Source organism: Bidens hawaiensis, unplaced genomic scaffold, assembly GCF_021521415.1.
Source record: "Bidens hawaiensis isolate Kalapana, Puna unplaced genomic scaffold, B.hawaiensis_p1.1 tig00002338_1, whole genome shotgun sequence".
NCBI lineage: Eukaryota > Viridiplantae > Streptophyta > Magnoliopsida > Asterales > Asteraceae > Bidens > Bidens hawaiensis.
The window spans coordinates 3,232,061-3,246,474 of NW_027491126.1; the positions used below are offsets into that span (position 1 = coordinate 3,232,061).

General features: G+C 41.4%; 1 protein-coding gene across 1 annotated transcript; it reads right to left on the reverse strand.

The window, feature by feature from the left end:
* Nucleotides 1–10,394: 10,394 nt before the first annotated feature.
* On the reverse strand, nucleotides 10,395–12,740 carry LOC143618721 (double-stranded RNA-binding protein 2-like). Its single transcript, XM_077090816.1, has 3 exons — nucleotides 12,313–12,740; nucleotides 10,859–11,078; nucleotides 10,395–10,777 (listed from the first exon to the last, which is right to left on the reverse strand). The coding sequence occupies exons 1-3, from the start codon at nucleotides 12,556–12,558 to the stop codon at nucleotides 10,395–10,397; spliced, it is 849 nt and encodes a 282-aa protein (XP_076946931.1). The 5' UTR covers nucleotides 12,559–12,740.
* Nucleotides 12,741–14,414: the final 1,674 nt, after the last annotated feature.

Sequence of the window (14,414 nt, forward strand, 5' to 3'; positions counted from 1 at the left end):
TGGTACTATTGGCCGGGTATGCATGTAGATGCCGAAAAAGAACTAAGGAAATGCAGCGCGTGTCAACGTCACGCACCAAACACCATGCGCCCAAAGAATGTCATGATCCCTGTAACAGCCTCTTGGCCATTCCAGAAATGGGCAATTGACATAACGGGACCATTTCTAGAGGCGCCAGGGCGGGTGAAGTTTCTTATCGTGGCAATTGATTACTTCACAAAATGGGTAGAAGCAAAACCAGTAGCAACAATCAACACAGCCAGCGTTAAAAAATTCAAATGGGAGTTCATCATTTGTCGTTTCGGACTACCCATGAATCTGGTTAGTGATAATGGAACACAATTTGCGGATCAACACATCCAGCGATGGTTAAAAGTGCTCAATGTTACGCAAACGTTTACCTCCGTGGCTCCCCCACAAGGAAATGGTGAAGTAGAACGAGCCAACAGAACTATTGTAGGCAGAATCAAAAAAAGGTTGGAAAATCACAAGTCTGGATGGGTTGATCAATTACCCCACGTCCTATGGGCCATACGAACCCAAAGGAATACAAGCAACGCAGAAATGCATTTCAGCCTAACGTATGGTACTGAGGCAATGATTTCTACAGAAATCGGCGTTCCATCACCAAGAGTAACAGTGCAAAAGGACAATGAGGCGGAAAGGCGCCTAGACTTAATGCTCCTAGAAGAACTTCGAGATTTGGCCGCAATTAGAGAGCAAAACTACAAACGTCAACTGCAAAAATACTACGATGCAAAAGTTAAAGTCTGCGAGTTCAATGCTGGAGATTACGTCATTCGCAGCAACGAGGCATCAAGAGCGCATGCGCAAGGTAAGTTAGCGCCTTCCTGGGAGGGCCCTTATCAAATTGAAGAAGTGTTAGGGAAAGGTGCATATGTCCTTATACAACTCGATGGCTCACCAATTCCCAGAACATGGAATGCAGCGCAACTGCGAAGATGTTATACGTAAATCGATTCCAAATTTGTAAACACAGGCCAAGGGTCAAACAAGTTTGAATGGAAACGATACTCCGCATTTTCACAAAATAAAAAGTTCATTGCATTCATATATACAAAAAATTACAAGCGAGCACCAACACCCGCAGGAAAAAAAAGGGGGGGTTACAATTATACAACAAAGATAGCCTAGTCAACGTCGTTGACGTTGTTTCCGGACTTGTCAACAGCAGTAGCGCTATCTTTGGGGTCGCCACCAGATGTGGCAGATGGACCAGCCAACGAAGGCTCCAGCAGCTGCCTCAACAGCTGCACGCCATTTTCCTCTTTAGCATATCCAGCAACCGTCGAAACAATAGGAAAAGTAAGAGCATCATACTCCGCATCGGCGGCGGCATACTCCGCTTTCACATCAATAGCGTGAAGAACGTAAGCTTCAGGAGGAAGATTGTCACGCAGATGCGTCACTGCATCCTGAAAGCCGATCTTATGTCCAAGTTGCCGGGATGCAGTAACAAGGGCTCCAACACACCGCGTTAAGTCATTGTCAGTGATGATGCGTTGAGCAACCTACATAATGAAAATCAGTAAACCTCAAAATACAAGTATCAATGTATTGACAACACACCTTGCAGATGGCGTGTTTCAACAGCCAATCGCGGTCGGCGGCAATGGCGGCACATTCAGTAGATAAAGCTTTAATGGTTTCTTCATTAGAGACCAATGTGTCAGCCAGCTTGCCCGCGTCCGCCTTCCTTTGACTTAGCCTCCGCGTCCGCCTTCCTTTGACTTAGCCTCCGCCTTCCTTGCACCGTTGCGCCAATAGTAAAAGTCGACGGCGGCACAACCTCATCACCATCAAGAACATAACCTTTGTCTGGTGAAGACTGCCTTGACTTCATGAGGTAGGCAAAAGAAATACCGGCCAAGTCAAGACTAACCTTGGGCGATTCGTCCACAATCACCTTCATCGGTCCAGTAGATGACGAAGGCTAGGAAACCAACGGAATAGAGGTTTCCGCCGAATCGCGTACCGTCGTCACAATGGTTTCGGCCTCAGACGGGCCAACCACACCCATCATCATTGGCAAACTCAACATTTGTACAAAAGGCATCGCCTCCGATAAGCCACCAATGTTTGTCATCATCGGAATACTGTCAGAGACAATCGCTAGCGAAGACGCAGCAGCGGAAGAAACAGTCGATGAAGAAATCGCCAAAGCTCCTACGAAAATCAAAGGCAAATTAAAGGAGTTCGCGTCATAATAAACCACAATATCAAGGGGAAAACCCATACCTGGCGATTTAACAAGACTGCTCCCCTTCACAAAATTTCCAAGCCGAGGTTTCTTGAAGAGGCGGTGTACCTCTTCATCATCTTCATTAATCACAGGGGGTCGCGTATTGTGTATAACAGTGAACTCCCCACCCGCTGCGAAAGAAGAAGAAGATGATGAACTGGTAGATACGAAATTCGTATCCACAACAGTTCCAGGAGCTGCGGCTGCAGAAGACACAAGATCTGTCGCCACCAAAATTGTAGTAGCGACAGACCGACTTGTGTCCAAGACAGACACAGCAGTCACAGGCTGTAAGACTGAAAGCAAGGAGAAGCCAACAGAAACATGTGCGGAGGTGGTTGGGGAAGATACCGCGGCACCGCTTGAACCGAGTGCTTCAAGCAATGATGCGGGCGAAGATACCGGATTCCCAAATGGGACGGCATAAACGAGGACGACATCGTCGTCATCATCCACGACGTCTCTCGTGGTGGTATCTATCGGAAACGCAACCGTCTCCCCACCACTGCGTTGGGTGTTCCTACTACTGGAATTAGGAACACGCACAACGTTAGGTCGTCTACCTGAAAACCAAAGGGGAAAGTTAGCAAAAGAAATATATAAGAAACTATGTTCAATAAGCAGCAGAAAAAAGCTTACCCCCCTGACGGGTAACAAAGCTAGGAGGCGGCAGCGGTCGCGGAGCAAGTGATTGCCCCATAGGAAGAGGAAACACAAAGTTCCGGGCGGTCCTGGTAAGGATCGGTTCCTTGCGAGGACCCAAATCCCTCCGCCCCAACAATTTCACACCCTCTTCCACGGGCTGCAAAAGAAGCATGCGACCGTCCACCTCTGAATAAAGAAACAAGGGTTATTACTATAAATAAATACCTAAAAAAGAAAAAAAAAATATTACGATACTAACCCTGACTGCCGTTAAGGATGATCGGCACCTTATGGGCATCCTCCCAGATGCGACTCATCCCAAACAACACTAACGCACGCTCGGAGTAGTGACGAAGCGGGGAAAGGCTGGCATGTAACGTGGTGAACCAGTCCGAACCAGAATAGGGAGCCACCTTAGGCTCAGCAAGCTCCTTCACATCCGAAAAATGCATGGAATGAGGCACCACACGTGCAGAAACGTAGAAGAACAAACTCTTCCACTCGTGCAGGCTCTGGGGTGTATCCAAAGCAATCGCTTTGGCACTACCACTAGTGAATAGATTATACCACCCCTGGTAAAAACGCCACCGGTAAAATGCCGATAACTTGTCAGCTGTAAGCGTAATGCCAAGACAGTGACAAGTATACTCAAAATGGCGAAAGCGAGCCATTCCGAGTGGATGAATCTGTCTAAGTTGTAGCCCAAAAGCATCCAACACATCCAACAAAAAGCGAGTAATGGGCAATCGGAAGTTTCCCAAGAAAAAAGACTCCATATACACGGCAATCTTGCCAACAGGAGCCTCCCGAGCTGTCTTGCCAGACGCAGGCAATTCAGGCTCATACTCAGGGCCAAGGTTTTAGACCTCGACTATATCATTGAAGTCGGCGACGGTCATACGACAACCGACGAACTCCATATTGTTATTCTTCTTGGTCTTAGACGATTGAGAGGATTCAGCCATAAAGGAGAAAATATCCAACGAAGGAAGGAAAGCAAAATATGCAGAGAAAGTGGGAAAAGTAATTTCCAAATGGAGTAACCCCGCCTTTTATACTAATCGGAGAGTAGGGATACAAAAAGGATTGACAACACGCGGTCCAATAATAAACTGCCACGATAGCAAAAAGCCGGTGGATATGTGTTACAGCTGGGCGCGTCACCGAGATTCTCGCCTACTCGCCTGACACAGACGAAAAAGCTTAACTGCAAATAAACCGTCTCCAAACTGTCATATTCGACGGTCGCTTCACTAACTTGCATTTAATTCACCTCTCTACGCCAAATACACGTCATCAACACATGGAAAAATAACAAGTGTTGATAAAAAACAAGGCTCCGCCGGGGGTTGATTTTCATAAATCACCCGCCAAAATATAGGCGCCGCCAAGAGATGATTTTCATAAATCACCCGCCAAAATAGGCTCCACCAAGGGATGATTTTCATAAATCACCCGTCAAAACAAGTCTACGCCAAGGGATGATTTTCAAAAATCATCCGCCAAACAAGGCTTCGTCAAGGGATGATTTTCAAAAATCACCCGCCAAACAAGGCTATGACAAAGGATGATTTTCAAAAAATCACCCGCCAAAACAAGGCTACGCCAAGGGATGATTTTCAAAAATCACCCGCCAAACAAGGCTCCGTCAAGGGATGATTTTCAAAAAACCACCCGCCAAAACAAGGCTCCGCCGGGGGTTGATTTTCATAAATCACCCGCCAAAAAATAGGCTCCGCCAAGGGATGATTTTCAAAAATACCCGGCAAAACAAGGCTACGCCAAGGGATGATTTTCAAAAATCACCCGCCAAAACAAGGCTCCGCCGGGGGTTGACTTTCATAAATCACCCGCCAAAAAATAGGCTCCGCCAAGGGATGATTTTCATAAATCACCCGTCAAAACAAGGCTACGCCAAGGGATGATTTTCAAAAATCATCCGCCAAACAAGGCTACGCCAAAGGATGATTTTCAAACAATCACCTGCCAAAACAAGGCTACGCCAAGGGATGATTTTCAAAATCACCCGCCAAACAAGGATCTGTCAAGGGATGATTTTCAAAAAACCACCCGTCAAAACAAGGCTCCCCCGGGGGTTGACTTTCATAAATCACCCGCCAAAAAATAGGCTCCGCCAAGGGATGATTTTCAAAAATCACCCGCCAAAACAAGGCTATGCCAAGAGATGATTTTCAAAAATCACCCGCCAAACAAGGCTCCGTCAAGGGATGATTTTCAAAAATTACCCGCTAAACAAGGCTCCGCCAAAGGATGATTTTCAAAAAATCACTCGCCAAAACAAGGCTACGCCAGGGGATGATTATCAAAAATCACCCGCCAAAACAAGGTTCCGCCAAGGGATGATTTTCAAAAATCACCCGCCGGAACAAGGCTACGCCAGGGGATGATTTTCAAAAATCACCCGCCAAAACAAGGCTATGCCAAGGGATGATTTTCAAAAATCACCCGCCAAACAAGGCTCCGTCAAGGGATGATTTTAAAAAATTACCCGCTAAACAAGGCTCCGCCAAAGAATGATTTTCAAAAAATCACCCGCCAAAACAAGGCTACGCCAGGGGATGATTATCAAAAATCACCCGCCAAAACAAGTTTCCGCCAAGGGATGATTTTCAAAAATCACCCGCCGGAACAAGGCTACGCCAGGGGATGATTTTCAAAAATCACCCACCAAAAGACGGAACGATTACATTCAAAGTATCAAGTGATGCTTGCTAAGTACCTAATTGTCGGGAAGAATGATTTTTATTAACCAAATACCCAAACATACAATATTGGTAACAAGACAAGCGGAACACAAACAACCGAAAGATACAAAATAAAAAAAAACAAAAAAAAGCCCATGATAAGTCCACAGCTCCCCTTTTTTGGAAAGGACAACTATGGACTAGGGGGACTTGTAGAGGTAGGGTATTAAGCCCACCATATAACAAGGATAATACCCAAACAAAAGCGCTGGGCGGAACAAAAGGCGAGAGTAATTCGCCGTGCGCCGGGTGGTTCCTTAAAATAATACATATCCCTTAACGCCTAGGGAATAGTACCGCAAAGGTCCCACAAGCATGGGATAAAAAGGTACAATCCACATGGTAATAAGCACCCAACCAATAATACATATCCCTTTCTCTCTCTCCTCCGGCTATAAATACCAGTGGGGTAAGGCCTCGTTCCCGGTAGCCCTACTTTAGCGTCGGATTTACTCATAAACACAGTTCTTACAAATAAGAGTTAATTAAAACTTTTCGCGGAATATAAAACATCAACCATTCGTCACAAAACATTAAATCTTTTCTTTGATACCATAACACAAAACATTATATTTAAAACATCTATATTTCTATCTTCATATGCCAGCCGTTCAATCCATGCCATGTGCCATCCTCATGCTAACTCTATAATCAGCTCACCTGCGTGCATACTAAAAGTCAGCTACGCTGAGTGAGTTCTAGTTAATCAAGCAACTTGTCATACAACCACTACATACATTATATACGTATCCAAATACACATAATCCACTGTCTAACATGTTACTGCTTAACCACTTAATTACCCCTACAGCTTAGCCTCTTAATTACTCCTACAGCTTAGCCACTTCTGCCACTTTATGCCACTTTAATAACGAATAACGTTATGCCACTTTGCCACTTTAATAACGAATAACGTTATGCCACTTTGACACTCTTACTAGACCCCTATCCACTTCTATCACACTCTACTGCTACTTGTCTACAACACACTTTATATCATTACATCATTTACATAGCAAACAAGTCACATAATAGCAATCAGACACACTAATAACCACCTGACAGTCACTAACCTTGACGATACGTGCAATATCTGAAGATCGTTCACGCACCGACAAGTATTATATATTAGCTACTTGTATAACATCTATAGCATACACTTACCACTTAAGGTAAGTGTATTCACACTTCACATCGAGTATGCACACAGCCCCGAAAACATAACAAGGAAATGGGGCTAGAAACTCACCTGAACTCGGTTAACAGTTACTCCTTCCTTAGCTGTGCGCGACTAACTGTATAACAATTACACACATCAATTAACTATTACTATCCATATCACGTTTCTAGTCTATTCACAACCCTCAACGAACGGGGGTCGGGGGGCAGCGCCCCTGCAGCAGGGTCTAGGGGCGGCAGCCCCCTATCTTATCACATTTTCCACTACGATTTTTAAATTATTATTTTAATCACCATCACATTCTCCATAACGAATTAAGTGTAATTCATTATCGGATCACACTTTAATTCGCTATCCAGATCACATTCTGATTCGTTATCTAGTTCGTCATCTTCCATAACGAATTGGACCTTGTTAACGAACTGACCCATAACGAATTGAACTCTTAACGAACTGAACCCTTAACAAACTGGGGGTTCATTCGTCATCCTTGGATTAACGAATGGACATAACGAATTAAGGCTAATTCGTTATCTTCCCCTAACGAACTGGCATAACGAACTATTTGTCTCCCTTCCGCTAACGAATTAGGTTTAGGTCAGAGAATGTCAGAACATTCTCTGACATTTGCCTATCCTCGTACCAGCCAACTCCAGCGCCGCCTTTTCGGCGCCGCCGTTGCCGGAAAAACGTGAATCTCGCCGGAAAAGCGATATCTCACTCGTTTGGCCACCGTTTTCACCGTTTTTCATCTCGTTCAATCCAGATCTGAGCTAAGGTGATCCCTAAGCTCATCTTAGTTTCGGTTTATACCCGATTCCACCCGGATCTCGTGACTTCAACGGTTTAACGGTGTCGGCTCGTTGTTTCGCAACTAGATCTAACGGTTTGGACCTCTACCACAACATACTATCATTACCTCGGGTCGGAAATCGGTTCTCCTTCTTCTTCTTCTTCTTCTTGGTTTCGGCTTAGAGAGAGAGGGTAGGATGAGAGAGAGCTAAATGTGTGTTTTGGGTGGTGTATGGAGTATGAGAAAATGAATGATAATTGGGTAATTAAGGCTTTTATAATTATGGATCATGGGCTTAAGCCCATGGTCTCATCCTTCCTTCCTTCATGACCCAAGTCCATAACCCATATCCATTAACCAACACTAGCCCGACCCATACTAGCTCCTACTCTATTTTATTATTTCCCCCGCTTACCCGAGTAAACTTTCCTGCCAATATTAAATAATACAATTAATATTATTTTAGAAATTTCGGGATGTTACAAGTGGATCTCCAAATGGTAAAGGATATACTCTCTCATATTCATTAAATATATATTTCATACTACCAAATACTGATTCTCACGCCGGAGGGTGGTTACGAGAGAATCCCCCCCCCCCCCCCAATTCCTCGTAACGAGCTCACGGTGTTCTGTTTTGCAGGATATACTCATCTGCGCCAAGGAAGGTTTTATAACCCATCGTGGGGAATACTTATCTTAATCCCTCGGACTAACGTGTTAGACCTTGAGGGGTGGATTAGTGTTTCTTTAGATACATAGTCATTTTTTTATCTTCGAGAAAGACTTATAACGTGTATAGTGACACTAAGTCAATGACGTAACACTTTAATCTATCCTTAACTTAGACCGCCAAACATATAGTATGATTGATTATATGCACACATAGGCTAGACTGACTGAACATTAATTATCGCATGATGGTTTGGACCAGCCCTGTCTCTAAAATTTACTTTCTCCTTTTTTTATATACAATATGATGAACAATTCCATATCCATAATGAAGTTACAACGTTATGAACAAACTCTTGTTAATATGAATTTATGATCCGAAGTTCCAAACCACGTCGCTAAGCTAACTAAAAAATAATTAGTTTTTAGTTAGGGTCGGTTCATGTTTGTGTTAATTAATGTAATTAAACATGAATCACCTCTACAGAGTCTACTCATTTCGCTTTGTGTTGACTTCTATGGTGGATGAGCCTTTACAATTTTGTTAAGACCGTTCGTAGCGGGAATGTTCCCACCGGCGTTTTGGAGGATAACGCGGGGGTACACCGCCCCCCCTGCGTTTTGGCTTATTATTTTTTTGAACGTTTTGTATACAACGCTTGGAAATGGCACAAAGATCAAAAGCTAGCCGTTCCCATTTTCTTTTCTGCTGCTTCTTGTTCTTGTTCCTCTGTTTTTCATTCTCTCAGATGGATCACCCACTTCAGGTAGCTTGTTTAATTTGTTTGTGGGTTTTGTTTATTTTGTGTTAATTTGACATGGGTTTTGTTTAATTTCTGTTAATATGGTCTAGGGTTTTGAGTTTATGTTGTCGGTAATTTATTTACTTTGCAAAGAGGAAGTATAAGATGCTGGAAGGTTTGGGGGCTGTAAGTTTCCTCTAATTTTTTCTATTATTTATGTTTATTTTTGTAAATTCTAGATTTTGAATCTGATTATTATGCTTATTTCTTATTTAATTTTAACCTTTTGTAGTGATTATTCTTATTAAAAATTTAAAAAAAAAGTGTAAAGGTGACTGGGCGCCACATGGCGCATAATACCTGGGGTGAAGAGTTATGACTACAGCCTGTTTTTATAAAAAACCATAACTCTGACTGGGCGCCACGTGACGCATAATATTTGGCAGTGGAGACTACACATGGTCTAAGATTGGTGTGATATAAACTTGATATCAATTAAATGTGTTGGTGAGTTGTTGACCAACTTAAACTATTTCCTGACAAAAGTTAGAAATAAATGAATAATAATAAATTTTGACTGTGATTGTTTCACTTCATAAATTATTTCAAGTATCTTTACTTAATCTATACCGCGTTAATTTATATATTATACTTAAAACATACATTGGTTTCTATTTTTAAGTGAATGCATGAAGCAAAATATAACGGGAGATAGTGATATGTACACTCACAAACTACATATATTTTCTAATAATAATTCAACAAGTCTCTACATACCATAAACAGAGAGATGGAAACCAAAAGATTGATGGATACAAAATCATTACAACAATTTCACCACTGCACTTGTTCATCTTCCCTCATCCTCTCTTCCCGCCATCAATATCGCATGATCGGTCAATACCCTACATTAATAGCTTTTCTTGATTTTTAATCGTTTCTCGCCTCACATCAAACTTGTAACTCCTTCAACTTGTCTTCCAATTTGACTCCTTCCAATGGTGTTGGTGTTGGTGTTGGTAAACCGCTGACTGTGTTTGCGGCAGTTACACAGGCGGTATGTCCTGTGGACGGTATGTCCTTTTTCTTCTATTGGTTGATTAGAAGTAGGCACGAGCTTCACAGGCGGTTTATGGATGGTGGGAGCAGAATAAACTGGCAAGGTTTGTCTTATAGTAACTGGCGGTGCTACACTGCACATGGTTGGCAGCATCCCTGTGAACTGTGGCGGTGGCATACCCATATGTGGAAGAGGAAGCGGTGGGGCAGCGTAAACAGGAATGGCATTGCATATGGTGACTGGCGGTGCCATTCCGTGATGAGCCCTGTAATGGCTAACGGGCCATTCCGTGATGAGCCCTGTAATGGCTAACGGGTATGTATGGTGCAGCACCGACTGCAGGGAACTTGTGGGGTCGGGTGGTTATAACGTTTTCATTTATTGCAGTGGTGGTTTTGAATTGATATGAAGGTGTGCTGTTTTGAGGTGTTTTATTGGTTGTTTTAGGGCATATTAATGGAAGTATTTTTGATGTCGTGGATGATGGTGACTGTGCAGTATTCGGCTTTGGATTTGGTGGTGAAAACTGGATTGGAAAAGGTATATTGGACATTTTAGCCTTTAATCTAAACTTCTGCAACGCGCAAGCTACAATCACATGCTCCTGTTCCTCAAGTATCCCTTTTTGTAACGAAGAACTTTCTGTTTGTTGAGTTACTAAACAGAACAAAAGCCGGTTATTCGTTTTGAATAAATTTCAAGAATCAATAAGCTTTAACGCAATATAATGTGGCTTACAAAGTTTCAAAGATGACCAAGCTGACATGGCTGCATTCTTTTCAGCTTGCTTCTTATTCTTGGCTGGTTCACCTGTAAATGTACAACCAGCTAGTTCCACAGTGCACGTGAAGACGGGCAAATGCCCAAGACCTGACCGAACAGTTGTATATGTTGGCAAAGACGCCCCTACTCTTTGAGAAACCTCTTGCAATAAGTTCTTGTACACACCCGTCTCATCCTAAATATACAAAAAATTACCATATTACTTTCAGGTCACGTTAGCAAATTAGTAGTGATCTATAGTGAATAACAAAGAAAAATCAAAATTTTACGCATATACTATCATTCAAGTAAGGCAGCATCGACACCTGCAGATATTATCATTCAAGCACGAAAGTCGAAAACATAAGCAATATCTTGCATTACAATCAACTTCCCATAAGATCTTTGAAATCAAAATTACCTCACTTGTTTCTTGATTAAGTTCTCTTTCCTAATTTAATCCTAAAATAAAAGGAAACTCATTTACTCCACCACTCAGAATCTTATCTTCAACAACCAGATATAGCATTTAGTTGCCTAATAATATCACAATACCCTCATGATAATCCCACAGTTCCCAAATATTGTCCACCTGATGAAACCCTAACTCGTTGTTTTTACATCTAAATTCCTAAATTAGGCTTACAAATTGAAATTACTAAAAATTGAAAGGAAAAAAAACCCCAACAATTATATAACAAGTTCTATGCATTAATTAAACTGCAACAGAAACTTAATAACAAGAATTAAAACACCTTTTTCTAGATATTAACCTTTACAAACCCTCGAAAACACGAACTGTTTTAATATATAAATCCTTAAATTAGGTTTACCAATAAAAATTACTATAAATTTTTTAAAAAAAACAGCAATTATATAACAAGTTCTATGTATTAATTAAAATTAAACTGCAATAGAAACTAAATAATCAAGAATTAAAACACCTATTTCTATATGTTAAACTTTACAAACCCTAGAGCACATGAACTGTTTTAACATCTAAATCCATAAATATGTTTACAAATTAAAATTACTAAAAACTGAAAATAAAAACAACAACAACAACAATAATAAAAATTCAAAGTTGCTCATTTCATGCATATATTATCATCCAATGCAGCAACGACAACCGCAGATATTATCAACCAAGCACGAAAGCAGAAGCAATATCCTGCCTGCATTACAGTCTGTGAAATCAAAATTACCTCACTTGTTTCTCGATTAAGTTATCTTTCCTAATTTAATCTAAAACAAAATGAATTATATTCAAGATCCTATCTTTAACGATAACCAGATATCGTATCGCATTCGCTTGCCTATTTCCACATCTAAATCCCTAAATTACCCTTATGAAATTAAAACAACTTCTAAACATTAATTAAACTACAACAGACTTTAAATAATAACCAAACCCTAGAAAACAGACTCACCAATATCCTGGCAGCCAACGAATTGGACGGGCCACGGCTAGCGAGTGCATTCAACGCAACCTCAGCCGCCGAGTGCTCCGCCTGCCGGAGCGTGGTGCAGTAATTAGGGCACTCATACGTCTCGCCGTTAAAATTAACCGTGGCTTTGAACCGCGGCGCGTGATCCGGACCTTCTCGGATACTCACATACGACGGCAGGTTAAAGCAACTCCTCTGCGCCAGCTCCTGCAGCTGGTTCTTATACATGGTCTCTTGATTTTGATCCAATTGACAAGGTATTGAATCAATTGACAGCAAGGGTTTGTTAATTCGGGTTGAAATGGGTCGGATCGGAGCGGTGATTGGTAATGCCGATCATGGGTTTCGGATCGGAGGTGGTCTAGGGTTTTGAATTGGCGTGTAGATACATATATCTGTATGTATACGTGGCTGTTGAGAGTAGACATGTTCAAAACGGTTTGGGACTAGGAACCGGTTCCTAACCGGTTCCTATATTCAAAACTCCCTTTTAAACCGGTTCCAGGCTCGAACCGGTTAGGGAGCCGAACCGGTTCTCCCACCCTCGGACCCCTAACCTATCTAACCGGTTCTTACCGGTTCCTAACCCGGTTCCTACTTTTTTCCATTATAAGTAGGGCCGTTTTTCTAAAAAGTAGGGCCGGTTCTTACCCCTAACCTATCTAACCAGATGGTTCGGTTCCAGAACCGGTTCCGATTCGGTTCCGGTTCGGTTCCGGTTCCTACCCGCCCCCACTCAAAAATGCAAGAACCGGTCACGGATCATCGGGTTGAATCAGATAGGGTCCGGTTCCTACAAAAAACGGGTATGAACCAGTTCGGGTCCGGTTCAAGTCCACCGGTTCGGTTCTAGGAACCGGTTTCGTTGAACATCTCTAGTTGAGAGAGAGAGAGTGATTTGTTATTACTAGAGTCAATAAGAATGAAAGGGTGTTTAATATAGTAGTAGTGATATATGGACGGAGAGAAGATAATTAATTAATTAAAACATCATTTATTTCATTGTTTGTTTGTTTGTTTTCTTTGAATAAAATGAATGTTGGTTTGTGAATGAATAATAAGGTAGGTGGTAAGTACTAAGTAATATAAACATCATTTATATTTCTATTAAGGGTTTTAGACTTTTGGAGTTTCGGGTTTTAGTATCTGATTTTGGAAAATCGTTATTTTGTTTAGGTTGGTCTAGACATCATCTTTCCGGTGTTACCAATACAAGTAGTTGTTACTGAGTTAGTCTGTGCTTCGTATATGGTCTTTGCCTATTTGATCTTCATATACGACATAACCAAAGTTACAGACATATCGATGTTTTGCATTTGCTTTAGACTTTAGTTGATGGTTGAAATTTCAACCCCTTATGATCCCATATAGTCTTCTTGTGTTAATTTGTTTAAAGTAGCTCATTTATTTACACCTTGTCAATTTGCTTATCAGGTTTGAAGAATTGTAAGCTCATGATGTAAGATCCCACCCATTTACGCTTTTACGGACCAGGATCTCCTAGAACCGCATAAAATAGCTCCACTAAGTCGCTAGGTGTAAAGAATAAGAAGGATCTACATTGTATCATAATGAAAGTTTGTTAGTGTGTGTGTGGAAGGAAAGAAATGAGGCGATTTTCGAAGATAAAATGGTAATGGAGTCAAACATTTTGGAAGACATGAAGTCGTTGGATTTTCTTTGGATCAACAATAGATCTTTAAATTGCGTTAAATGGCAAAGCATTGAATTGTGTTAGACTAATTTAATTTTCCTTTTAAACTAGTTTGTGTTTGTTTTTGGCCCTGCTATCTTGCTTTGCCATTTAACGCAATCTGTAATTAAAAAATCAAAACAAAACCTCATACTCTTATGTTCTTGTTCCTTAATATTCTTGTCCGTTTAGAGGTTTTAGATATTTTTCTTAATTTTTACAATAGCTAAAGAAAGTTCAAACAAAACTACAAAAATATTCTTCCTTTTTGGCTCGATCTTTTGAGTTATTAGTTGAGGCCGGATCTATGTTGAAAGTTTCTTTCATAAGTCATAAGGATGATTTGTTTATGGCTTATATGAGAATGTCACATAGCTTAAAAGCATTTTCT